Here is a 26,671-nt window from a genome sequence, read left to right as displayed (position 1 = left end):
CCTCTTTCTTCTCTTAAGAAAAGTCACAGAGTGGAAGAGAGTTGGGGAATTTCTCTCTTCAATTCACTTAACAAACCCAGGACAAAATTAAGACTTGAGCCCTGGGTGACTCTCTGTAACCCTATGAACTGTAGCCTATCAGGCTCCCCTGACCAGGACCCTGGGATTCTCCAGGCAAGAATACTGGAGTGGGTTGCTACTTCCTTCTCCAGGGGATCTTCCCCACTTAGGGATCCAATCTGGCCTCTTACATCTCCTGTATTGGCAAGCAGGTTCTTTACCACTAGCCTCACCTGGGAAGTCCAGACTTTGGCCCTATTTGCCTTTAGCTCAAGTCCTCCTCAGTCGTCACAACACTGATCCTGCACACAGAAACCCAAGAAGACCCCCTTAACCACTTTTTCTGGAGCTCTCCAGCCTAGCCACTGCCAGAGCTGTGAGGCTTCAAAATCCTATCTGTGATCTTCTAGGTGACAATGAGGCAACTGCCAGCATCAGTGGCCATTTGTGCTCCTGAATAGCATGCAAATTGCTTATTATAGGTGTAATTCCACAGTACATGCTCCCTGGAGTCTGTAGTTGTGATTCTGAGCACAGGGAAAGACCACAGTGGGGAAGCTGGCCTTGCCACATTCTCTCTTTACCCCTTTCGTAAATACTGAGGACAGTCCGCAGGAAGATGATTTTGATCTCCTGGAAGCAAGCTGAAAAGTGGAAAATCCAATCACACCAACAGCACCGTGATTAAAAGTCTATGTAGAGGCAGCTATAAAATAGGCGAGTTTTCAGGCTCCTTGCAATGCTGAGGGGCGATTACCAAATGGTCAGACACGTCTCTGCTGGAAACATGAGCTCGTGGTGCCACCTCCTGGCAGAGATGCCCTCCCGGCCGAGGAAGGGAAAGCGCGGCGGCCATTTTGTTTGAGGACCAGCCGGTTCAGCCCTGGGGGGAATCCCGGGTCTTTTTCCAGCCCAACCTGGCTGCGATGAAAAGGACAGGATACCCATGTCTGCAAAAGTGACCGGACAAAATCAGTGACAGAGCTGAGGAACGACATGAACCACCCCTGTTGAATCCTTACCAAGGACTGAGTACTATGCAAAGCCCAGAACTTCCTCACAGCAAATCTGGGAGGAAGATACTCTTCTCTCCCATGCTCCAGGTAAGAAGAGGGAGGGCAAGAAAGCCTCGAGAGATGGCAGATGAGTGACTGAGCTCCCCACTACCTTTCGGATACTTCCCAGCTGTCTTGCAGACACATGGGCATCTCGTGTGACACAGAGTAAACCCAGGCTCCAGCGTATCTGGAAAAAAAAGCTGCTACTGCACTACGCATCTGGCCCTGTTCACCCGCCCTGAGAGTCTGGATGGAAACAGCCGGTTCCCTGGAGAGGGAGGGGGTCCTGGGAGCCCTGGCATCTGGAGGAACCAAGTGGTTCCGGAGAAGACAGTACTTAACACTCATCAGACACCCTGTTCTCTCCGTTAGCTTTTTTGTAAATGTCAGACCAGCTTCTTATTTGGAAAATATGGTTCCTCTGTGGAACACAGTAGAAACTCAACAGATCCTTGCTAAATGGATTGTTCCAAAAGGAAATTTGGAGACCATCTGCCCATTCAGTGCTGTTAACTCTCCTCTCCCTCCTAAGCTCTCCTTCCTTACCCCCATCCAACATGAAGCATCTAACACCACCCCCCACCCTCCTCCAATGCCATGAATGTCTCTAAGAAACTGTTTTCAGAGGCAGATAATTTTCGGTAAGTGCTTATCATTAAAACTATGCCTGGCACTTCACTGGTGGTCCAGTGGTTAAGAATCCCTTCCAATGAAGGGAACTTAGGTTCCATCCCTGGTGCAGCAACTAAGCCCCCATGCTGCAACTACCGAGCTTGAGTACCACAACTACAGAGAAGCCCATGTGCCACAGTGAGGGTCCCACATGCCATACCTAAGACCCAATGCAGTCAAATAAAAAATATTTGAAAAATTATTCCCGTTGTCCAATCCTGTTGGTCATCTAACAGTTGCACTACTGGTCTTAATTCTGACCTCTTGGGCAATACAGGGCCTGTTCTCTCAAGCTTCCACGGTTCCCCCTCTTCAAGTTAAAAATCCTTCGTTACTTTCATCGTTTAACAAGGCCACCCTTCTCTGGTCACATTGTGACCTAGAACTCCACCCAGCCTCTGGGCAGATCGGCTGGTAAAGTGCAAGGCTCAATTTTCTTGTTTAGGACCGGGAACAACCAGGCCATGCACTCCCACCTCTGGACTCACGTTGAGAAAAACCAACTTGTAAAGCCAATTCTCTACTCTGCAACTGAACACTTTTCCAAATGGATATAAGTACTTGCTTTGTATCCAGCCCTGTGCTGGTTACTGTACTAATGGTATCTCCAGTCATTGGGAAAATTCACTAACCATCTCTGCCTCAGTGTTCTCATCTGTAAAATGAGGGATCTGGACTGGATTATCTCTGTGATCCTACCCTATCTGATGTCAGCTCCGTTAGCCTCACGACCAGTAGTCCTCAGTGTTTACACTGGACTCTTAAAACAGTGCTGGCGTTTCTATTCAGTAATTTGCAGTCAGAACTGTATTTAATTTGCATTTTAATATTTTCCTTTCTGGAAATATTTTTCATAATTGCTCTTTGGGGTCAGGGTAGAGAGAGAGAAAAAGGGGAAAAAAAGTTTTGCAGAATCTGTTCCTGCTGAGTTGGAGAATTCTTAACATTCTAAATCCTCCCTCTCCTTTTCTTTTTTGTCATCTATACCTCAGGCCAGTACAGGAACAAGCACCCTCAACACCAGCCTTCATCACTTGGTGCAGAGAGCACTGGGAGGTGTGTAATGTGGGCTTTTGTCCACTGGCCACCAAGCCCGAGGGAGACGACTACATAGAGCATTTGACATCTACTAACCCTAATACAGAAGTGATTACTGAGTATTGCTAGAACTTCTCTAGGTCTCTGTGTATTCAGCTGTATGAGGCAGGGGTGGTGATAATGACACCTGTCTAGCCTGCCCTGTGTGGACGCTCTGAGGAGTTAATCACGATTTTGAACACTGAAGAGGCTGCTTGTGTCAGGTTCATTTTTAAGATTATGACAGCTACTCTTTCCACATGATGATAATTTTTATGACCAGGATAAACAGCATTATTTGCTATTCAGAGCTATTAGATGTGGCACATTGTATTTACCTGAATATTTCCATGAGCTCTGAACATACACTTATTTGTACAAAGACTACTTTTATCAGGCTTCCCTGGCACCTCAGCGGTAAAGAATCCGTCTGTGATGCAGGAGACACAGAAGACTCAGGTTCGATCCTTGGATTGGGTAAATCCTCTGGAGAAGGAAATGGCAACCCACTCCAGTATTATTTACAGGAAAATCCCACAGACAGAGGAGCCTTTTAGGCTACAGTCCATCAGGTTGCAAAGAGTTGGACAAAACTGAGCGATTGAGCACACAGGCACATACCACATTTATCAGACTGAAGAACAGACAGAGTTTTGAGCTTCTAATCACTCTAGCACAGGAAGTATTTACTCTCTTCCTTGGGGATCTAATCCTATTCCTACAAGAGAAAAACACATCTTTAAAATAAGTGGCAGTTGCCTGGCTCTTGCAATTAGACACATCACTAGTTTCTTTATTATTTTTTTAAAAATATGGATCATTTTTTAAAGTTTTTATTGAATTTTTTACAATATTACTTCTGTTTTATATTTTGTTTTTTTTGGCCATGATGCATGTGGGATCTTAACTCTTCAACCAGGGATCAAACCTACACCCCCTGCACCGGAAGGCCAAGTCTTAACCACTGGACCACCAGGGAAGTCCCAGAGACATCACTATGTCTGACTTTTACTTCAAAATCTCTGAAAACCAAGGGAAGATTTCAGGCTAAGACTCTCAAGTCTAGCCCAGCTTGTTGCTGCTGCATTGTCGAGTTCCTCATGGTGGCTGCCACCACATGGGGATAATCATCACAGGACAGAAGAGCCAAAAATATTTTAATTGCCTTGTAACCTCTCCTTAGCTGTGAAACAAGGTGGCCTTTATAGCTACCCCCTGGGGAGACTAAACACCGGGGCCAGGACTGTTTTGAATGGAAAGCTATAAAGTCCAAGCATTTAGAAGGAGTGTTACTCTGTAATCACTGTGGCTATTTATAGAGCTGGCCTACAGGCTGACCGCTACACAGAGAAGCTTCTCTACGACTGCCCTTACCATCTGACCTCGCTGAGGTTGAAGGTAATGTCCTAGACGGACCTGCAGTAGGAAGCAGCCTGGGCCCTGTGATGTTGCAGTCACTCACCAAGGTTGCCCAGGAAGGGGACCAGGACTTGAACCCAGGTTGGAGACACGGCTCCTCAAGCCATGTGAGGAGGCAGGTGAGTCCTACCATCTCTCCCCTCTCTATATACACAGCTCTTGGAAGCTGCAATCTGTTCCCTAGGGGAAAAAAAGTTTAAAAAGTTTAAGTGAGAAGTTCTCTTCTAAAGAAGTTGAGCACCTCTAGATATAGCATTCAGGGACTGCCCAGTGGACAGCTACTTTCCTGCTCACTCACTTGCTGGTTGACAAGCCTCTCCCATTCACACAATTTCTTAAGTCTCTTTCTTAAACAAGAACAGAAATCCAAGGATTGCCAGACAGTTGCCTCAAATTACAACATGAACAAAAGAGCCAAACAAATAGAGAAACTGGTTCCAGAGGAAACAAAAGTAATTCAGGGAACAGAAGAGAACTTGGGGGGAAAAATCTGTAAATAATATCCTCAGAAAAATGTGAGAAGAAACCATGCCTTTAAAGCAAGGATAGGATGCTATTTTAAAAGGAATAAAACAAGAAAGAGATCCTGGAAATTAAAATATGATTGTGGAAATAGATATTCAATAGAGATTATAGAAATAAAAAACTCTCCCAGAAAGTAAGATGAAGTAAACAACATGAAGACATAAAAATAAGACAAAAGGATATTAAGATGCAAAAAACCCCAGAAAGACACTAAAAATGAGGGGAAAAGACAACCAATTAAGGTCCAAATTGTCTTCTGAGTCTCTGAAAGAACAAACTGAGAACACGGAAGGGGGCAAATTATGAAAGGAAGACTATAAAAAAAATGTTTAGGCCTGAAGGATGTTACAATGTAAATGTACATTGTAATTAAAATGGTCCACTGAGGGATGGTACAATAAGCTTAAAAAATAGATTCAAATCTAGATATAACATTAAAGTGCACCATACTGAGAATGAAGAAGATGCTAAATGCTTCAGGGGCAAATAAAATAGAACATCAACAAAAGCACAAAAATCAGAATGAAATATTAACAATACAAGAAGACAGTGGAACAAAGATCTTAAAATCCTGAGGGAAAAAAAATGATCAACTTTTATATACGCAACAAAACTATCATTTGAATACAAGGGTAAAACCAAAGTATTTTCAGACATGCAAGGACCCAAGAAATTTATTTCACACAATCTCTTTCTAAGGAATTTACTAAGACAGGCTCTCAAAAAAGGAGGTAGTAAACTGAAGTAAATATAAGACCTAGGAGGTACTAGAGCCAGTCTAGGAGAGGAGTCAAGGGATCCCAGAGATTTCTAGAGCAAGCATTTCCAACCTGAGCAGGAAGCCAGAAATCCCTGAAAAGAGGTGTCCAAGGAAAATGGAGACTTAATACTTAAGCTAGGAAGAGCTTGGAAATAATTGGGAATATGATAAAGACATCTAATGGACAGAAAAGAAAGCTACTGAGAAATTCCAGGAAAAACAGAAAGCTGCACGAAAAGAAGTTCAATTATGATGCATACACTGTGTGACTCAGCAGTGAACAGTATCTACCTGGTCATAATAATATAATTGTTGCTTACTGGTTTTCAGTTACTAGGCTTAACAGGCAGTTCAAAGAAGACTAAATATGGTTAACTGTTAGGAAATGACAAAATACAAAACTAAAAGTTAGGTGAATTGAGTTAGGAGAAAGGAAAAGAGGAGGCCAAGCTGGAGAGAAAAGCAGGGATGTTGATGGGAAGCCAAGATGGAAGAGATAAATATATTATTGTATTTAAAGTTTTAAGTATGGCTGCCCTAGTCTGTCTGGCTCCTATAACAAAATACCGTAGACTGAGTGGCTTATGTACAGCAGAAATTTATGGCTCACGGTTCTGGAGGATACATGTCTCAGATTAGGGTGCCATCCTAGTCTGGTGAGAGCCCTCTTCCAGGTTTGGACTTCACCTTGTATCCTCATGTGGTATAAAGGGCAAGGGAGCGCTGTGGGACAGTTTTTAATAAGAGCAAATTCTATTCATGAGGTCTCCACTCTCATGACCTAATCACCTCCCAAAGAACCCACCTATGAACACCATCATCTTTGGTTAGGATTTCAACATGTGAATTTGGGGGGGGGCGGTGGGCACAGACATTCGGGCCATAGCGATGGGTCAACAGAGAAACTGAAAATTGGAATATAACTATTCCTAGGATTTTATAGTGCTAGGAGCTATATCACTTATTAAATGAGCTATATCATTTATTAAAAATGAGCTATATCATTTATTACAGCAGGAACCAGGTAAAGTGTAAAATTGGTAAATCAAGGAATACAAGCAGAAATGTTATTTATACATATCATGGGAAATAACTAAAACTTTGGGGGTAAGATTGAGGATAAACATTTCAAACTGCATCATTTTCCTTAAATATTTTGAAATAATTTTAAACTTAGTTGTAAAAAACAGTACAAACATTTTGCATATACTTTTAATCTGGCCATTTTATATCACCATGGCACATGATCAAAACCAGCAAGTTAACACTGATATGTTGCTATTAACTAAAATAGAGACCTTATCTGAATTTCATCAGTTTTTCCACTTTTGTCCTTTTTGTCCTAGGAACCCATCCAGGATCCCATAATTCATTTATTAGTCATGCACCCTTGGTTTCTGCTCTGACAGTTCTGAATCAGGTTATTTTGTAGTGTTTTACAGGGGTTTGTGTGATATTTTCTCATTATATTAGGTTGAAGCTATGCATTTAAAGATCCTGAGTGATACTGTGCCCTTCTCACTACCTTGAATCAGAGGTACCTGATATCAAAATGACTTATCAACTGGTGATGTTAACCCTGATCACCCGGTTAAGGTGGTGTATGCAGGGCTTCTCCAAAAGTTACTATTTTCATCTTGGTAACTACTCTCTCTTAAAAGGAAATACTTTTAAGAATATGCAAACATCCATTTCTCTTTAAACTCCAGAATCGATTAGTGTGAGCCTTGCCTGCAACAATTATTACTATGATGTTTAACTAACCAAGTTTTTATTTTCTAAGTCCTCTCACATTAATTCATCGGAATTCTTTTGTGAGGAAGAGCTGTCCCCTGCTACCATTGCTTTACTTACTCAATTATTTTTATCAGTACAGACTCATGGATATTTTTTCTATAGATTGTAATACAATACTATCAGTTTCTTGCTCAATTTGTTCCACTCTTACTGTTGAGAGATCCATGAGGTCAGCTCCTTGGTTCTTCTGAGGTTTTGAGAAGTTATTTTCTGTAACTGCAAGATGGTCCAGGCTCATTTTTTGATTTTCCCTGCCCCAACCCTGGATTTTAGTAGAGAAGGATGGCTCTATCTATATTTATATATATTACAAACCATGATTCATTAGAATTCCTCTAAATTTAACCCAATCACTCCTTTAGAGCCTCTTCTAGCCTTGAGAAATGCGGCTTTCAATATTTACAATATATTTACTTATTTGTTCAATCCTGAATATATACCTACAGTAGTTTCAGAATTGCTAACTCATACCACTATGAAAAAAACTTAAAAACCAGAGTACAAAGTTTGTATGTAGTTTGTCTTTAACCTTATGGTATCCAACCACAATATTGTTCTACAAAGTTATTTAAGTTACTCCTTTTCCCCCTTACTCTCCTCAGTGGAGTTGTGTTCTTTTTACCTCAGTCAGGTTCAGTTTTTACTGTCTGAATGCCACATTGTGTTCCCCCACATCTTGATTGATTTTTAAATGTTTATTTTGGGGTGGTATGTGAAACATTACAACTGTTCTGAGTTAGAGCTCCAAAGAAAGATCCATTCAGGAACTTCCCTGAATGTGGCTAAGACTACACTCCGAATGCAGGAGCCCAGGTTTGATCCCTGGTCATGGAACTAGATCCCACATGCCACAACTAAGAGTTCACATGCTGCCAACTACAACTAAAGATCCCCATGCTACAGTTAAGACCTGACAGAGCCAAACAAATTAAATATATATATATATATAGTAAAAAGGTCTATTCAGAAGTATGCTCTCTCCTTATTCCCATGACCCCAATCCGGTTCGTCCCTTCTTTCAAACTCTTTTCCCACCTACAGCCTCTGGGGAACTGTAATTCCTAATGCTGCCATGCAAAGTGCCATGAACTGACTGGTTTAATACAATAAAAAGTTATCTTTTCAGTTCGGGAGGCTCTGAGTCCAAAATGGAGATTGTGGCAGGGGCAAACTCCCTCTGAACACCTTTTGTTGTTTCTTGCCTCTGATGGTCTGCTGGTGATCTTTGGTGCTCCTTAGCTCATAGACACACTACCCTTATCAGTGCTCCAGATGCTGATCATCTCCACATGCTGCTTCCCCTTTGTTTCTCTCTTCACATGGTCATCATCTTAGAAGGACACCAGTCACACTAGATTAGGGGCCCACCTTGCTCCAGCATGACCCCATCTTAACTAATTACATCTGGGAGGACCTTGTTTCCAAATTATCACATTCTGAGGTCCTAGGAGTTAGGACTTTGACATCTTTTCAGGAGTGGGAGTCCAGGGAATCACAACTGAACTTGTAATAGTAATCTATCTCTTCAATTTTTGGTTTCTCCTCAGATTTTGTATAAAAGAACAAATACTTATGTATTTTCCCTATATCCCTTCTTTCTCACATGCAGGATAACATACTAAAAATGCTCTTGAGCATGTTATTTTTTTCACTTAACAGTATATCCTGGAAATCATGTCAGTTTCATAGAGATCTTCCTCATTCTTTTCTAGAGTGCTTAGTATTTTCATTTTCTAGATGAATCATAGCTGATTCAATTAATCTTTCAAATGAGCATTTAGAGTTGTAATTATCAGCAGTGTTGCAATGAGTAACCTTGTGCATATACATTCTCATATTGTTAGAAGTGTATCTGCAGGATGTATTCCTAAAAGTGGTGTCGCTGGGTCAAACTCCTTGTGTAGTTTTGTTAGATTATTGCCTAATTCTCTTTGCAGTTTGGATTTCCACCAATAATGTGTGAGAATGCCTGTTTCCCACAGCCCACAGAACAGATCATCATACTTTTTGATATTTTGCCAATATGATGGATGAAAATTGTATCTGTGTTGCTTAATTTGCATTTCTGAGTGAGTCTGAACATTTTTTCATATATTTGAAAAATATCTTCATTTTTTCTATTGGATTGTTGGATCATTTGTCCCTTGTAAAAGCACCCTTTCTGAGATAAATTCATATACAATAGAATTTACGCTCTAAGTGTACAATTCAATGGTTTTAGTATATTAAGGGACTTTTGTAACCATTAACATAGTCTAAGTTTGGAATGTTTTCATCACCCCCAAAAGAAACTTTGCATCCACTCTTATTCTTCCCCATCCCCAGCCCTAGGCATCCACTAACCAACTTCAGTCTCTATGGATTTGCCTATAGCAGACATTTCATATAAATGGAATTATATAATAACGGTCTTTTGTGACTTGCTTCTTTCACTTAGCATAATGTTTTCAAGGTTTATCGGTTATAGAAGATATCAATAATTCATTTTTGGTGAATGATACTCCATTGTATGAGTACACAGCATTTTGTTTGTTCATCCATTACATGGACATTTGGGCTTTTTTGGATTTTGTAGTGTCATTTATTAAAATGTCCATCTTCACCCCATGATTTGAAATGCCATCTTTAACGTCTAACTTTCCATATGTTTTTGGATCTATTTCTGGGCATTCTATTTTACTGGTCAATGTGTCTTTTCACGTGGTACTACTACACTTTTAATTACAAAGGATTTAGAGTATACTTTAATATCCGGTAGGGTAAGTCATCTCTAGTAGTTGGTATTTTTCATGTGTTTTCCTGGCTATTGATGCCTTTGTTTTTTCATGTGAACTTCATTATCAATTTGCCTAAAAAAGCTTGTCAGTATGCATTGGCTTGTTAAATTAATCTAGGAGAAAATGACATCTTTATAATGTTGTATCATCCTATGCAAAAACAGGGAGGTGTCTGTTTAAGAATACTCCTGTGTCTGTCAGGAGTGTCAAATTCTATTTTAAAAATCACTTTTTAATTACTGTAGGGGCTATATTGAATTTTTAGCAATTTGATAACATGCAAAATAAAGATATGTCATATTCTCTGCAGAAAAAAGACCAATATCTTAAATGCTAATATGACGTTATAAAAGCCAGTAGCCTGATCGACTAATGTCCTTGGTGAAATTTTATCAATGTCAGCTGTAGAGGAAAGCTCTGGGCAGCCAGGAAATGCCAGAAATGCAAGGTTATTTTCTTTCTTGGATCTTCCTCTCAGAGCTCTGCAGGGAGCAAGATCTTTCCCACCTAAACCATAAAATTTCTTGGGAAAGATAAACAGCGTCTATCTCTTGAAGAGAGGGAGAGGGAGGCATGACCAATGGAGTCAATGATCTGAGGCAAAAATTTGATGAACAGAGTGGAGGAGAGAAAGGAAGTGTGTAGGGATATGCAGGCAGGACAGCAAAGCCCTCATAACAGATCAGGTACTGTATATACTACAGCAAATGTATACATATCCATCTACCCTTTGTATCCTCATGCACAAACATACCCACAGAGGACAGAGAATGACAGAAGAATTGATCAAGACACAGAACAAAGGTCTGAGATGGACAGAACAGAGACCCTGACTCTGCCACCAGGGCCGCAGGATGATTAGCAAAGCCCCTATGAGTGAAGTGTCATGTTTTAAGTCTGAAGCACCTTGACACATTAATTTCTAATTAGCAGTAATGTTTTACTATTTAGAAAATTTTGTCTATCACTGACATGTTATTTGGAGAATACTGCTCACTACAAGCTCCACTTTAAGAACCTTACCTGAACAAATGCAAAGGTCCTCCTGCCCTAATCCCTGGCTCAGGGTTGATGCCTCCATCCTATCTGGAGGGAGGAGGGTGCTGGCTGGACGACTGACAACCTAGTGGAGGGGATACCTCCACAGCTCACCCGACTCAGGCCTAGTGAGATTCAGGTGAGCTCATGAGTCCTGGATACAAGGGTCTGAAGTTGTGTGAAGCTGGGGTCAGGAGACCACCCAACGTGGCCGACCTCACTTCGAGATCCGGATCTGCTCCTAATTTACTCTGGGAGGAAAGCAAACCCTTGCCCTGTCATGTTTTATCTTTCTGGTCTGTCAAGTGAGCAGAATGACACGTGCCCTGCCTACTTTACTAGCGTTGAATCAAAGCAGACAATGAACATGGAAATACATTAAAGAGAAAAAGTGCTGTCTGAATGAAAGGGCCTCCCTAGACTGCTCCAGTGAACTGTTCCAGAACTTTTCAGTGTCCTAATTAAGAAGTGAGGAAACAATTAGATAATTTTCAGACTTGTTTGTCATGGATGAAAAGATATCCACTCACTTAGTGGCTGAGTCACTATTTTAACCACGTCGGTATGTACCTTAAATCATTTTTAAAGGGCTGAGGAATCTGTGTCCCACTGCTAAAAAGACTTCCAAGCCCCATAACCCGACAGACAGTTCTGGGAATGAGGCTATCCCGGCACCGCTGGCAGGGGACATGGAGGAGATGCAGAAAGAGGTTAAATCAAATGGGAAAAGTTATTGTCACTCTGGAAAAGATTCTCTAGACACTCGGAGAAGCAGTGTCTGTTATATTTAACTAGGAACCAATATAATTAAAGAAAACCCAACATTTATGTCTGTCCCTTTTGGAGTGAGCATATTTGTTCTCTGAGTTCATGCCCATGAATAGTAAGCATCTTTTGAGTAACTCAATACTTGGAAGCATTCTGCAGCAAAGCGATTTGTGAAATGTTTCTCTAACGCAGGAGTTCTGAGCTCGATCTCATGCAGATGAAATGACTTAAGTAGCGACCCTATTACAGCTGACAACACGGGCACCCACCCCGGGGGCTCCACACCCCTACACGCGCCCCGCCCCGTTTCTCCTGGACTCGATGGATTTCAGGTTAACAGCCCAAGGGAACAGGCGAGACTGTGAATACCGGTCTTTTCCAACCCCAGCCTCCCATTTCAGAGCTTTTCCACTCAGGGGAGGCTTGCCATTTCCCAACCTCCATCATTACTGAACAGGCCTCACCTTAGTCCCCTATACTTCACTACGAACTCATCTGGGTGAGGAAATATTTGTCCTTTGTATCGTAATTCAATTCTTTTAAGTACAGAAGTGAAAGGTCTTATTTGCAGTTAAAATAATTTCAGGCATCAGCAAACAGGTGTTGGGGGGGCGGGGAGGTGTTGGAGGGCTCATCCAATTGCCTTGACTCTCACCCTGAGGAAGGCCAGTTTTACTCACTTTCGGTGCTGCGGGCTCACTAGAGTCACGAGGTAAAAAGGGAGAAGAGGGGCTTTCTCCTCCAGGACTGCTATCTTATCTGCTCTCCGTCCAGATCCCCTGGTGACCACAGCGCCTGCTCTCCGGCCCCTCGTCCTCTGCCAGGCCCTCCCTCCTCTCCGGCGTCTTCCCTTGGTTGGAGAGCGCATGCTCACTACTCCTCCCTCCTCTGGCCCACCTGGCTCAAGTGGTTAGGAGGGAAGGGGTCTCGCCCACCCTCGCGAGATTTCAGGTGGCTCCCATCAGCGATGTTACCCACAGGTGCCAGGGCTCCAGGGAAGAGGGCCATAAAGGGCCTCAGAGGGAAGCGAGCAAAGAGTAATGTGGCCTGACTGAGGGACAACTGGGAGCCCAGGTCACCAGTATGCATTAGGGTCTTGCCTGCCTGGAAGAGGAAGATCAACACCAAGTAGAAAAAACTGTTGGCAATACTGACAGGTCTTGAAATACCTAACAAAGAGTGAAGAAAAACCTAAAAATTTGGTTTTGGCTAGATATACACTACCGATTGGGGCTTCTCGTGTGGCTCAGCTGGTAAAGAATCTGCCTTCAATGCGGGAGGCCTGGGTTTGATCCCTGGGTTGGGAAGATCCTGGAAGAAGGGAAAGACTACCCACTCCAGCATTCTGGCCTAGAAAATTCCATGGACTGTGTAGTCCATGGGGTCGCAAAGAGTCGGACAGGACGGAGCAACTTTCACTTTCACACTACGGATTGTATTGTTTATAATCTTCTTTCAATCTCCACTTATTCCATTAAACACAAAGTATAATGAAAATTAACTTATCAGAAGTGATGTTTGACAAAGAAACTTACTCAGGGAAAAATTATAATCAGATAATTAAACATCTGTGTGGTTAATTTTGCTTGGATGACACCAGTGGCCAGTGTTTTTTCTTGGTATAACCTAAAATATAATAAACTGATGTTTTAAATACAACATATATAGTATTAGCTGTAGACTTTTCCTCTGCTTTGTTAGCTTATGTTAGCCCAATAAAATCTGACAATGGAATTTTTTTAAAGTAATGTTTGAGTTCCCTGAGTCATACAGCAAATTTCCACTGGCTATCTATTTTACATATATCAGCATATATACTTTGATGCTACTCTTGCCCTTCATCGCCCCCTCTTTTTCCTCTTCCCAGCACTTGTCCACAAATCTGTTCTCCTAGAGGGGTGGGGTGGGAGGGAGGTTCAAGAAGGAGGTGACATAGTACACCTATGGCTAATTCATGTTGACAGATGACAAAAATCAAACCAATATTGTAAAGCAATCAATTAAAAATGAATGTAATTTTTAAAAAAGTGATGTTTGATCATTTGTACCAGCTTTCTTAGTTTGCTGCACATGTAATATGATCCCCTCACAGGCTCCCAACTATTTGCTGATAACCTCCAAATCTTTACCCAGCTTTAGATCCACAAGTGCCTATCAGCAGGCTTCCCTCTGATGTTACCACATGGAAAGTCAAATGTAGTAGACCAGTGGGGGCACCAGCACCCATTCAAGAGTAAGAGTAGGTGTCAGCATACTGACAGGATCCTCCCTGCCCAACAACAGAACCACCTCACTCCATACACCTGAACCCTTGGCTACTATCTCTCATCTGCATCTGTGAACTGCTATCCACATTAGCACTGAACCCCAGGCCTGCTACCCTTAAAAAGGCAGAGCTAGCTTTCTAAAGTTCATACTAGAGCATACATCATTTACATGTAACTTCTGAATAGCTTCCTCAGTGTTGAATCAACTTCTTTAGCATCAAACAAAAGTCCCTTCACAATCAAACCCCTACTTTTTCTCTAGCCCAGTATCATCTCTGTTGTTTCATCCGCTAGGAGTAACTAATTATCTCTGGCGAGTCTCTTTACTTCACTCTTTCTTTTTCACAGGCCACACGCACTGCTGAAAATGAGAGGGCTGGTTCCAGTTCAAAGCCTTTCACCGACCTGAGCGCTCAGCCAGAAGTTCTGCATCTGCAGCCTATTAGCTCTCCTGATAGCATTTTGTTATTCTCCTTGCAGCAGGAAAAACAAACAGCTGTCCCTCCCACAGTCTCTGCCTTCCTCCCAAGGTCGAAGAGGCTCTCCCCCAGGTGACCCCCTGTGACCCCATGGAGTTCCTTCCTCTGCAGTGGCCTTGTCCTCCCAGTTGTCTAGTCTAGTCACCACCCTCCCGTTTCTGGCATTTTCTGATAAATTACCTCATTCCCCATCCCCCTCTCCTTGTTCTGTCGCACTCTTCCCAGGTCCTAGACCCAGTGCTTCACAATGGATGCCGGTTGCCAGTGATTTCCACGTTTGCTTTTTCCCACAGCATGTAGGACGTTCATTGTGGGCCACTTTCAGCATCACTGTCAGGGGGCAACTTAAGCTTTAGGGAGGAGGATGCAGGTGTGATTGGGGGCTTTGGCTTCTCTCCCTATAATCTGCATTGGATCTCTCCCAAGCCATCTCTAGCAGACAGAATCGATGTGGAGACTGTGTTCACAGTGCAGATACAGCTCCCCTTTCAACCAGACGGCTATCCTTAAGCTCCTAAATGTAAAATTTGGAACTGGCACTGACTGGCGATCTGGAATGCTGCTTAGTTTCTGGCATTGGGCTCTCTTAGAGGAATTTCTTCCAAGACTGGAGTTGCCTGTAGGAAGTAAGCTAATTTAGCACCTCCCTGGGTGAGCCACTCTTAGCTGCTTCTTTATTCCTTTTTGTGATGTTGAAGCATGACCCAGGCCCATTGATTCCAGTGCTGTTCAATACAAAGCACCAGCCCCTTGTGGCTATGTGAAATATGGTTGTTGTTAATTGAGATGTGCTGGAAGCATAAAATATACACTGTATATTGAAGACTTAGTATCAGATGATAAAAAACATGGTTAATTACATGTTGAAATGTTAATATTTTAGATATACTTCATTAAAATATCTTACTACTGTCAAATTTACTTACCTCTTTTCACTTTTTAAAATGTGCTACCAGAAAATTTAAAATTATATGCATTATATAATTATATATAATGCATTACCTGCATTATATTTTTTTATTTCTTAAAAATTTTTTAAATTGAAGTATAATTGCTTTACCATGTTACGTTTCTGCTGTATAATAATGTGAACTGTATTATATTTCTATTGGACAATGCTGGACTAGACCATGGCTCAGTCTTAAATGTCTTAATATACCTTCCAAAGGCTTGCAGTGTATGCTGTGTGTTCCCTTTTATTCCATCCCTGGCAATGTTTAAATGAGTAATTAGATGTCTTGCTGATATACCCCAAATTTCTATCCACATTGTCCCCAGATGGCAATGGGGAAAGTATGTAAACTGACTCACAGGGCAACCACAGATATTCAGAGCTCTAGTAGTGACTGAGTTAACAGAGCTTTCCTTTTTCCCTTCTCACACTTATTTTGAAGAATAAAACACTGAATTTCTTATAGCTTAAAATCACACAACATCAACACTTATTCATAAGCATTACAGCATTACAAAACAGAGAAATACTGAAAAAGCAAATGTACTTGGCTACTCAGTTTTCATCACTGAGATTCTGGTCATCCCACTGGAGCTATTTCATTGTCTTCAAGTCTAGAAGTTTATGGTACACTTTGGCCTAATGCCCAGTGATGTAGAATTAACCGCATCATTCATTGATCTGGATTCTGTTTTTAAGTCTAGCATTCATGAAAATCCTGTTTGTTTAAACAGATTATCCTTAGCTCACTGTGCTCATTACCTCTTACTAACTGGAGAGAATATACTTGAGTTTCTGATTTATAAAATATATATATTAAAGAAAAAAACAACTCTCAGGCAGGTATGGGGTGTGCCTTGATAGTCATTATTCTTCATAAGAGAACTTAAATCAGAATCTGAACAATGAATTCAGATCAGCCTACAGCTGATCCTCAACAGCCTACAGTTATGGCTTTAACAACTGGTTAGCTTCCCAAGGAGAACACTCTGCTCCAGAGTTTTGTGCCTGCTCTTGGCCTTTCAGTCCTCGGGACATCTGAAGGTTCTCCCACCCCTCTCCTCTCTGGAGACTGAGAGCCAGCAAATGATCAACAGCTCTGGGCTGCAAACAGCTTTCTCTGCTTTTGGCTAGTGCTTCTCTGGTGGCTCAGATGTTAAAGAATCCACCTGCAGTGTGGGAGACTTGTGTTTGATCCCTGCGTTGGGAAGATTCCCTGGAGAAGGAAATGGCAACCCACTCCAGTATTCTGGCCTGGAGAATTTCATGGACAGAGGAGCCTGGCAGGCTACAGTCCATGGGGCTGCAAAGAGTTGGACAGGACTGAGCAACTTTCACTTTCACTTGATTTGCACCCACTTGGCGCTAGTGGTCAAGAACCCACCTGCAGGAGACAAAGAGATGCAGGTTCTATCCCTGAATCAGGAATATCCCCTGGAGGAGGGCATGGCAACCCACTCCAGTATTCTTGCCTGGAGAAGTCCATGGAGAGGAGCCTGGTGGGCTATAGTCCATGGGGTTGCAGAAGTTGGACACGACTGAAGCGACTTAGCATGCACACACACACTATCCTGAACATAACTTCACTAGAAGGAACACCAGTCCTTCAAACAAACAAAAAGATCAGTGACGGTCTGTTTATCTTTATATAATAAGGAAGCTTCTAAGGATGAATATGTATGTGCTCAGCCTGTGTTTGTTTTTATGTATTATTTGTGCAAAAAGTACTATAAACCTATTACAATATAGTATATATAGCTCATTGTGCTAGCTGGGTACTTAGGCTAACTTGACTTATGAACAAATTGTGAACTTACGAATGTGCTCTCAGAACAGAACTCGTTTGCATGTAGGGAACTTACTGTAGTCATGTTTATCAAGTATTTAGGTGTTGGGAAGTGAACATATTAAAAATGTGCACAAAGTCCCTGTTCTCAAGCTGCCTAAGTGTGTAGGAGAGAATTATGTAAACAAAGCAGAGCAAAAGAATGCAATTCATGCTGCTGCTGCTAAGTCGCTGCAGTCGTGTCTGACTCTGTGCAACACCATAGACGGCAGCCTACCAGGCTCCTCCATCCCTGGGATTCTCCAGGCAAGAATGCTGGAGTGGGTTGCCATTTCCTTCTCCAATGTATGAAAGTGAAAAGTGAAAATGAAGTCGCTCAGTCATGTCTGACTCTTCGAGACCCCATGCACTGCAGCCTACCAGGCTCCTCCATCCATGGGAGTTTCCAGGCAAGAGTACTGGAGTGAGTTGCCATTGCCTTCTCCGGCAATTCATGCTACTATGTACCAAATGCCATGGCCACAGAACCCTTGCACTGGTCCAAAAGGAGGAGTGATTTTGCAAGTGGACATTAACAGTTGCAGAGAAACTTTCAGTGATTAGGGACTAGAGGGTGTCCTGGTTTGTGGGGAGAGGAGGGTGCCTGAGTGGGGTATGATGGAAGGTGGAACTCATGCATTAAGCTGGGGACAGACTGCATTTCCTGCCAATGGGTTTGGGCTCCTTGCTTCTGCCTCTGGGGAGCTTTCAAAGAATTTTTGGCAGAGTAACTTGATCAGATTTGTCTACTAGAAAGGAAGCACAGGTGTGGGAGGGATGGACTGCACAGGATGGAAGCAGATGAAGAGACTGGAAGAACCCAAACAAGCGGCTGATTTAGTGGTAAGTTTTAATGCTCAGGAAAAATACACAGGGATCTACTGAAGCCCACTATTCAGAATGAGGTCCTGATATTCTAACATTTAGTTTGTGTGTGTTAGTTGCTCAGTTGTGTCCGACTCTTTGCAATCCCATCGACTGTAGCCCATCAGGCTCTGTCCATGGGATTCCCCAGGCACGAATACTGGAGTGGGTTGTCATTTCATTCTCCAGCGAATCCTCTGGACCCAGGGATCAAACCCGGGTCTCCTGAACTGCAGGCAGATTCTTTACCACTACACCACCTGGGAAGCCCACAACACAGTTCAATATCCTTTATAAAAGGAATGTGTCTGCCATGTTGGACAGCAAAGCAAGGACTTCCTGTACAGGGAGACATGGTGAGGGCTAGCTACTGCCTGAGCTGGTAAGCACTGGAAGGGTGGGAGCAGGGAGGAAAGGGGTCTGCACCCCATAGATTAAAACTACAGTCTTGATTTTAACAGAAACAGGGCTAGAACAATACATTCCCACCACTGATAGGGGGTGGGGTGTTGGATTCCCTTCTAACTGGGAAACTTCCAGGTATCTAGAGGAAGGATGAAAAGACACTTAGTTCTGAATTAAAACCTGGAACTCCTTTTATCATAGAAACAATGTTATCAATACATTATATGGCAGGCCTCTTGAATGAATTGTTCTTCAGTTGCTCAGTCAGGTCTCTTTGCAACCCCATGTACTACAGCACACTAGGCTTCCCTGTCCTTCACTATCTCCTAGAATTTGATCAAACTCATGTCCATTGAGTCACTGAAGCCATCCAACCATCTCATCCTCTGTCGCTGCCTTCTTCTCCTGCCCTCAATTTTTCCTAGCATCACAGTCTTTTCCAATGAGTTGACTCTTCGAATCAGGTAGCCAAAGTGTTGGGCCTTCAGCATCAGTCCTTCCAATGAATATTCAAGGTTGATTTCCTTTAGGATTGACTGGTTTGATCTCCTTGCTGTCCAAGAGATTCTCGAGAGTCTTCTCCAGCATCACAGTCAGAAAGCATCAGTTCTTCAGTGCTCATCTTTCCTTATAGTCCAACTCTCACATCCATACATGACTACTGGAAAAACCATAGCCTTGACTAGATGGACCTTTGTTGGCAAAGTAATGTTTCTGCTTTTCAATATGCTATCTAGGTTGGTCATAACTTTCCTTCCAAGGAGTAAGCGTCTTTTAATTTCATGGCTGCAATCACCATCTGCAGTGATTTTGGAGCCCAAAAATATAAAGTCTGACACTGTTTCCACTGTTTCCCCATCTGTTTCCCATGAAGTGATGGGACCAGAAGCCATGATCTTCATTTTCTGGATGTTGAGCTTTAAGCCAACATTTTCACTCTCCTCTTTCACTTTCATCAAGAGGCTTTTGAGTTCCTCTTCACTTTCTGCCATAAGCGTGGTGTCATCTGCATATCTGAGGTTATTGATATTTCTCCTGGCAATCTTGATTCCAGCTTGTGCTTCTTCCAGCACAGTGTTTCTCATGATGTACTCTGCATATAAGTTAAATAAGCAGGGTGACAATATACAGCCTTGACGTACTCCTTTTCCTATTTGGAACCAGTCTGTTGTTCCATGTCCAGTTCTAACTGTTGCTTCCTGACCTGCATATAGGTTTCTCAAGAGGCAGGTCAGGTGGTCTGGTATCCCCATCTCTTTCAGAATTTTCCACAGTGTATTGTTATCCACAGAGTCAAAGGCTTTGGCATGGTCAATAAAGCAGAAATAGATTTTTGTCCTTTATTGTGCCCATCTTGAATGAATAGCAAGTCTGAAATCTAGTCCATTTATATACTATTACATTGTCTTCTGGATAGTTTACTAACAACCAGATTTTGGGAACATGACTTGTCTGTAAAGTAGAGATTCTCAGCAGTTGAGTTTATAATCATGCTATGTCATCCGCTATAAATTCAAGGTCATCTTGAGAATTCTTTGTTTTGCTGCAAAGAACGATATCAGGAGCTATCACCAAGGATAATGGCTTGGAAACAGTTCTATTTGAAAAATAAGTCACAGTTTTTGGTTTTGCTAGAATAGAACTTTATTTATGGTATCAGATTTTTAAAAATGGTTTTATATTTTAAAGTATGAAATAAAATTTGATACATTAATCTTGGTAATATTTTCCCATATCAGAAGATTTTAGAAAACAATATCAAGTGGCTTATAATTCAAAAGAGTTGTTTGACTTGATAATTCTCTGGAATTTCAGATTATAAATAAGAAACAAAAACAGTTAAAACCTTTAAATTAGGATGAAATGCATTTGTAATACAATTTTATGTCCGTTAAAATTTGATTACAGAGAAAATATAGGCTAAAATTATGTGCTTCTAAGTTCTAAAAAAATACGACATCCTTGCTCTAAGAAAATGACCCTATTTACTTCCAGCTGTAGAATGTGTTTTGAGATACTTTGCTGTTTGGGATGAGGGGCTGTGTTGCTTAATACAGGGTCCTTTCAGACCATCACTGCATACCTGGAAAATGAAGCAGATGCTGGTCTGTGGCTGGGTGCTGGTGGGAGTGTCTGGTCTTATTAATACGCTGTTTTATCTGAGTCACAGAATCATCCAAGTGAATGACTCAGATGAAAAGCAAGCTATATATTTTCTCAAGCTCTGAAATCTGCCATATTTGACAGAAGTGATATTTAAACAATCACGTGGTAAAATCTGTTTTTAACAAAAGCAGTTTTCACGTTCAGTTCTACATAATGAGAACATTCCAAAATGCATTGGCCCATCTTAACATTACTTTGCTCATGTGGAGAAAATGAATTCTGATGGTAAGATCCATATACAGATAAAAATATGTATACATAGATTTGTATATATTCAATACCAGAGATGATCCTTCCCTGTCTGTTAGCAGTCAATTCATGTTTAAATGAGATTTCTCTTTGGGAGTGTGGTTCATGTTCACACCTGATTTGACAAAATCTGATGGCCGGCACAAAGTACCTTCTGATTGTATGAGACTTTACAGAGCAGCTCTCTGGAACTGACAACAATCTTACAATGAGAGCATGCATACATAGTTATTTTCCTTTGACAGATGAAGAACCAGGAACCCAGAGAGGTGAAGTATGTTGCTTCAGTTTAAACATTTGGTAAGTGATAAAAGCAGGGTGTTTCCCCTGAATGCTGGTTAACACAGAAGAAGAAAAGACAGAGGGTGCATGGATCTGTGAATTACTTTCTCTAAGCTGGGCTGCTGATGTGATGTTTGGAAAGTGGCTTTGCTTCTGTCACTTTAGACCCCAGCAAACTGTAACCAACAGCCAGATATACTTTTTTACACCTCTTGGAGTGTGTGTGCGTGTATTTGAGAAGGCATAACATATATTTACAATTATCCCTAAATCACCAAAATACCATATTGAGAAATAGCTTTAACTTTTTTCAAGAGCATTTTTCTATACAATCATTCCAATATAGGTATAAAATATATAAATACAGCCTTGGCACACTTTACCTTTGCAGGTGCACTGGAACACTTTCCCTTTTGCCTTATTCTGCTCACCCTGACTTTTGATTGTTTCAAAATTCCTTTACACATCTCTAAGTTCCTTGAGGATGGGGATGGATTTCTTTGAAGCTGACAACTCTCACCCTTTGGCCTAGACAGAGCTATGCATATCACAGGCATTCAGTAAACCTTTGTTGAATGCACGCACAGGATTTTTATGTACTTCTATTTAGCTAAAGTAGAAGTCTATCTCTAGCATTTTGCCTAGAGTTTTGGATTTATAGCAAAATATTTTCATAGTAAACAGTTTTTTAAAAAGCATAAGAAACATGGTAATAAATTTAATACAAGTGATGCACTGTAACTATTCTTTGGTAATTTTTAACAAATTATTTGGTTTGACTAAAGTGAAATACTAAAAATATAAAAATGCAACTACAGAAATTAGCTTAGTCTGTAAACATAATAAACCCTGTAAACATGTAAGGACTACATAATTGTGCAAGTGTAAAGAATGACTAGTAAAGGCAAGTATTATACATTTAACTTAGTTCTTCAAGGCATATTTAGGAATACTGCTTTGTCAAGCTTTAGTTTGAAAAAGGAATTCTTTTAACTAAATGAAAACAGTAAAGAGTAATGGCTCTATCAATGAGCCATAGGATATACAGGCAAGAGGGAGGCACTGATACCTTTCAACCTTCGCAAATCTGAATTTGCTTCACATGTCCTATGAACTACCTTGTTTAGTAAAACCGCATACTAACAAAAGCCAAATACTTTTAAAATGAAGAAGCAGACAGCTTTTTGTAAGTGAATCAGTTGACTGAAAATATAGGTAACACACTTTGCAAGATTCTTCTAAAAACCTGCTACTGCCCATGTGGTAGGCAGGTCTAAAAAATACTAGCTGCAGGCAGCATTGAGTATATTGTCGTGTACTCAGTATTGAAGTTTTTTACCCCAAATTTCAGTTCTCCTTCTCAAAAAAATCACACTTTTCACACATGTCACTTATCACAGGTATTCACAGTTATCATTTCAGTAGTTTAAGAAAGAACTGCCTGGCAAATACTGTAAAAGAGGTAAATCCAAGGATAAATCTCACGTTTTCAGGCACACAGGACTTAAATCCTTGGGTGTGAACTCAAAATAGAATGAAACAACTATGTAAATGCAACACATTACTAAAATGAATGAAATAATGGAAGAGTTGTCATACTAGCTCTTCTAATTCGTTGACACGATTTTCTCCAATATCTGAGAAGCATCAATGGCCAAGGATTAGTAGTTCCCTGGAAAATTTTAAGTCAAGATTTTGCTTTAAAAAAAAGTGGCAGTGAAACACCATAAATGGTTACTTAAAATCTAATCAACGCCATCAAAACCCTGAGTGTTCTCAATGGCCATCTGAAGTTTATCCCATAATTCTTCAAATGATTCATAGGGTGGCAAGTCCAGGCGATTAAAGCTGAAAGAACAGAGAGAGGCTGGTTATGACGGACAGTGACAAAGTGACAAAGCAAGTTCCCAGGGCAAACTAGTCACAGTGCAGCTATTTGTGACAGAATGTTCCAACAGCAGGAAAAGACCTTTTCTCCGCAGGGAGAAGGAAGGCCTAGGATTGGACTCAAGGTGTGGATTCTCTTCATGACTTCTTGGTGGTGACCTCTCACCTCCACCCTGACCTCCAAATGTTTGGGTTCCCGTCATTTGAACCTTCAAGAGGAAATGTTCTAGCCCTTTGTAGAATGGCTTATCATTCATATGAATGGAGGCAACATATCATCAACAGTTCAGATGTGTCTCTCCAGTGTTCAGCTACCCGGACTTAAAGCCCAAGCCTGCCTGGTAAAGAAACACCTGTTCCTGAGTTAGTCTTACTGTCTCTCCATCCTCTCCCTCCCACCCCCCACCTCCTTATCTGCTACCAACACAGCACAGAGGGAACTAGACCTTCTGTATCTAGACTGAGAGAGGACGTTCTCTCTCTGAGGACTTGGTTCTCTAGGGTCAAAGAAACTGCTTACCAGGTATGAGCTCTTGGCAGCTTCTCAGGTGTGCCCCACTGCTCAACTGTAAATGACTGTGGTCCGTTTGAGCCTACAAGGAAGAGAAGTTACTTTGGTTTCATTTAGCCTTTATAGGAGCTCCTGAACATTTCACAGCTCACTTTTGCTAATGCAGAACTTAAAACACACAGATCATTCATCTAGTTTCTTTAAATTCGAAAGAAATAATGCTATCTTGCGCTGATAACTTTACTATCCAGCCACAGAATGAGGACTCCTATCAGTTTGTCTGTGGTCAAGGTATCACTCTGACCTGGGGGGCATGTCTAATGGGACTTTTGCTGTTCCCCAGCCCTGCATTTTCATATACCACCTCTATCATCAGTCAGTTCAGTCGCTCAGTCGTGTCCAACTTTTTACGACCCCATGAATCGAAGCACACCAGGCCTCCCTGTGCATCATCAACTCCCAGAGTTCACTCAGGCTCATGTCCATTGAGTCAGTGATGCCATCCAGCCATCTCATCCTCTGTCGTCCCCTTCTCTCCCGGTACAAAGAAAATGGGCATTTTTTTGAGTCCCACTGAAAACAGCTTTAATTTTTTTCTGATTATTTTTCTCTATTGCTTTTTTTGCAGTAAGATTATACAATGAAAGATGTCAAGATCACCTGAAATTTCACTGTTAAATCTAAGTAAATATCCTATCATTAATCTTTTTCTGCATATGCATAGAATTTTATGTGCATGGGATCATTTATACATGCTACATTTTTCTCTTACTATGAATATTCTTAGAAACTTTTTCTTCCTTTGGAGTTTTATTCAATTATTTCTTTTGCAATTCTCAACGTCCTCCAACCTCCCAGGTCATTAATGCTAACAACCTGATGAGTCACCTTCCTTACTTTTCTCTATGTCTCAGACTCATATCCAAATATGTGTGTGAGAGTATAACTGTCAGAAGCAGTACTAAAAATACTATTTTCCATACTTCTGTTTTCTCAAAAAGCACTGCTGTTCACACATCACCCATCACAATTATATCTACAGTTTAGTACTTTTGTCATTGTATTTTCCACAACATGGAATCATATATTTTCCTGTCTCTTGATTCTCTCACCTGAACACTCCATTTGAAAAACTCCCTATTAAGTCAACCAATATAAATGTAACATAATTCTTCTTTCTTTGGGGGCTAAGCCACACTTCGTATGGGATGCCAGTTCCACAAATAGGGCTCAAACCCGAGTGGAAAGGGTCAAACCCCTGCTGTGGAAGTGTGAACTGCCAGGGAAGTCCCCGTAACATATTTTTTATTGGCTGGATAATACTGTATTGTAATATTAACATTCTGAAGCAACTTCTACTTCTTTTGTAAATCCATAAGAATTTGAATTTATAGTCTAACACTAATAACTCTGGACCTGTGTCTGAGATAGTGTGTTAGTTGCTTAGTCGTATCTGACTCTTTGCGACCCTGTGGACTGTAGCCAGCCAGGTCCCTCTGTCCATGGAATTTCCCAGGCAAGTATACTGGAGTGGATAGCCATTCCCTTCTCTGGAGGATCTTCCTGAACCAGAGGTCAAAGCTGGATCTCCTACATCATAGGCAGATTCTTTGCCATCTGAGCCACCAGGGAAGCCAGTGTGTGAAATATCTCCTCCAAATTCCAAAAAATGCATGCCATCAGTGGGTGACTGTAGGTCTAGGCTGCATATAAGAGGACAGTGGAGCTAGAGATGGAGGGGTGCTTGCCCTGCTTTGATTTTCTCTACTGACTGGATAAAGAGCAGGAAGAGAGAATGGAATGTGAGTCAGGGGAAACCACTGGAAAGACAAATCCAGTCAGGTGGGGAATGAGCATGTTGTTGAGTGGCAACTCTATAGTCTTCTCCTTCTCCTTGGGAGAGAAGAGGCAGCTGCCTGACAGGTTCTGCAAACAGATGTTCAGTTAAGCTTAACAAGGAATCCACATAGGCCAAGGAAGGGATAGAAGGGTTCTGATCTTGGCTATACCTCCTCTGAAGGAGTTGTTTTTCTTGATATCTTTTAAAGCAAGTACATGCCATTCCAATAAACAGAATATTTAACTGTGTTTATTCCATTCTTTCCCCCAAATGTATTCCACTATAATACACTCTGTATTTTGTTGTACACTTATTAACACCCTGTGGAAATTTATATGCTGTCTATCTTAAACCATCACACCATGGCAATGTTTTTTCTGTAACAGAATGCAGAGTGGGAATCAAATTTAAAATCCAAGAATGGAAAGCAACTTGAATCATTTCCTGCGTTCAGTTATCTCTTTTGCTATCTTACTGAGAGTCCCTTGGACTGCAAGGGGATCAAACCAGTAAATCCTAAAGGAAATAAACCCTGCATATTCATTGGAAGGACTTCTGCTAAAGCTGAAGTACTTTGATGCTAAAGCTCCAGTACTTTGGCCATCTAACGTGAAGAGCTGACTGGCTGGAAAAGATCCTGATGCTGGGAAAGACTGAAGGCAAAAGGGGAAGAGGGCAGCAGAGGATGAGAAGGTTAGATAGCATCACTGACTCAATGGACATGAATTTGAGCAAACTCCAGAAGACAGTGAAGGACAGGAAAGCCTGGCATGCTGCAGTTCATGGGCTTGCAAAGAGCTGGACATGATTTAGCAACTGAACAACAAACAACAACAACTAAATAGAAGGTGTACATATATTTTGATCTTCTGCAGTGTATCTAACTGTAATCATTTAAAACTATGAATTCTTTTTAATTAATTAAACATTTGTATACATGAAAGAAGACTGAAGACTAGTCAGTCATGAAAAAGACAACTGGCATCAGCTCCA

At 41.3% G+C, this 26,671-nt stretch overlaps 1 protein-coding gene and 1 long non-coding RNA gene across 4 annotated transcripts in view; one reads left to right on the top strand and one right to left on the bottom strand.

Annotated features, from left to right (window-relative positions):
* The first annotated feature begins 910 nt into the window (after nucleotides 1–910).
* LOC132660130 (uncharacterized) lies at nucleotides 911–15,875 on the top strand. The gene is made up of 2 exons (XR_009601361.1): nucleotides 911–4,405; nucleotides 14,567–15,875. It is a non-coding gene; the product is annotated as an uncharacterized LOC132660130 (long non-coding RNA).
* Nucleotides 15,876–20,362: 4,487 nt separating this feature from the next.
* The window catches only part of NEDD4 (NEDD4 E3 ubiquitin protein ligase), a 143,507-nt gene continuing 137,198 nt past the window's right edge, over nucleotides 20,363–26,671 (bottom strand). For all 3 annotated transcript variants that reach the window (XM_027971804.2, XM_027971806.2, XM_012181488.5), the window contains 2 exons: nucleotides 23,848–23,920; nucleotides 20,363–23,288 (listed from right to left, as the gene is read on the bottom strand). In XM_027971804.2, coding sequence (XP_027827605.2) covers nucleotides 23,186–23,288; nucleotides 23,848–23,920 — 176 coding nt within the window. In that variant the 3' untranslated portion in view covers nucleotides 20,363–23,185. The remainder of the gene's footprint in view (nucleotides 23,289–23,847; nucleotides 23,921–26,671) is intronic.

This window comes from Ovis aries, chromosome 7 (genome assembly GCF_016772045.2).
Source record: "Ovis aries strain OAR_USU_Benz2616 breed Rambouillet chromosome 7, ARS-UI_Ramb_v3.0, whole genome shotgun sequence".
Classification (NCBI taxonomy): domain Eukaryota; kingdom Metazoa; phylum Chordata; class Mammalia; order Artiodactyla; family Bovidae; genus Ovis; species Ovis aries.
Note: the sequence above shows the minus strand (reverse complement) of the source record. Positions and strands in the feature narration are given on the sequence as shown.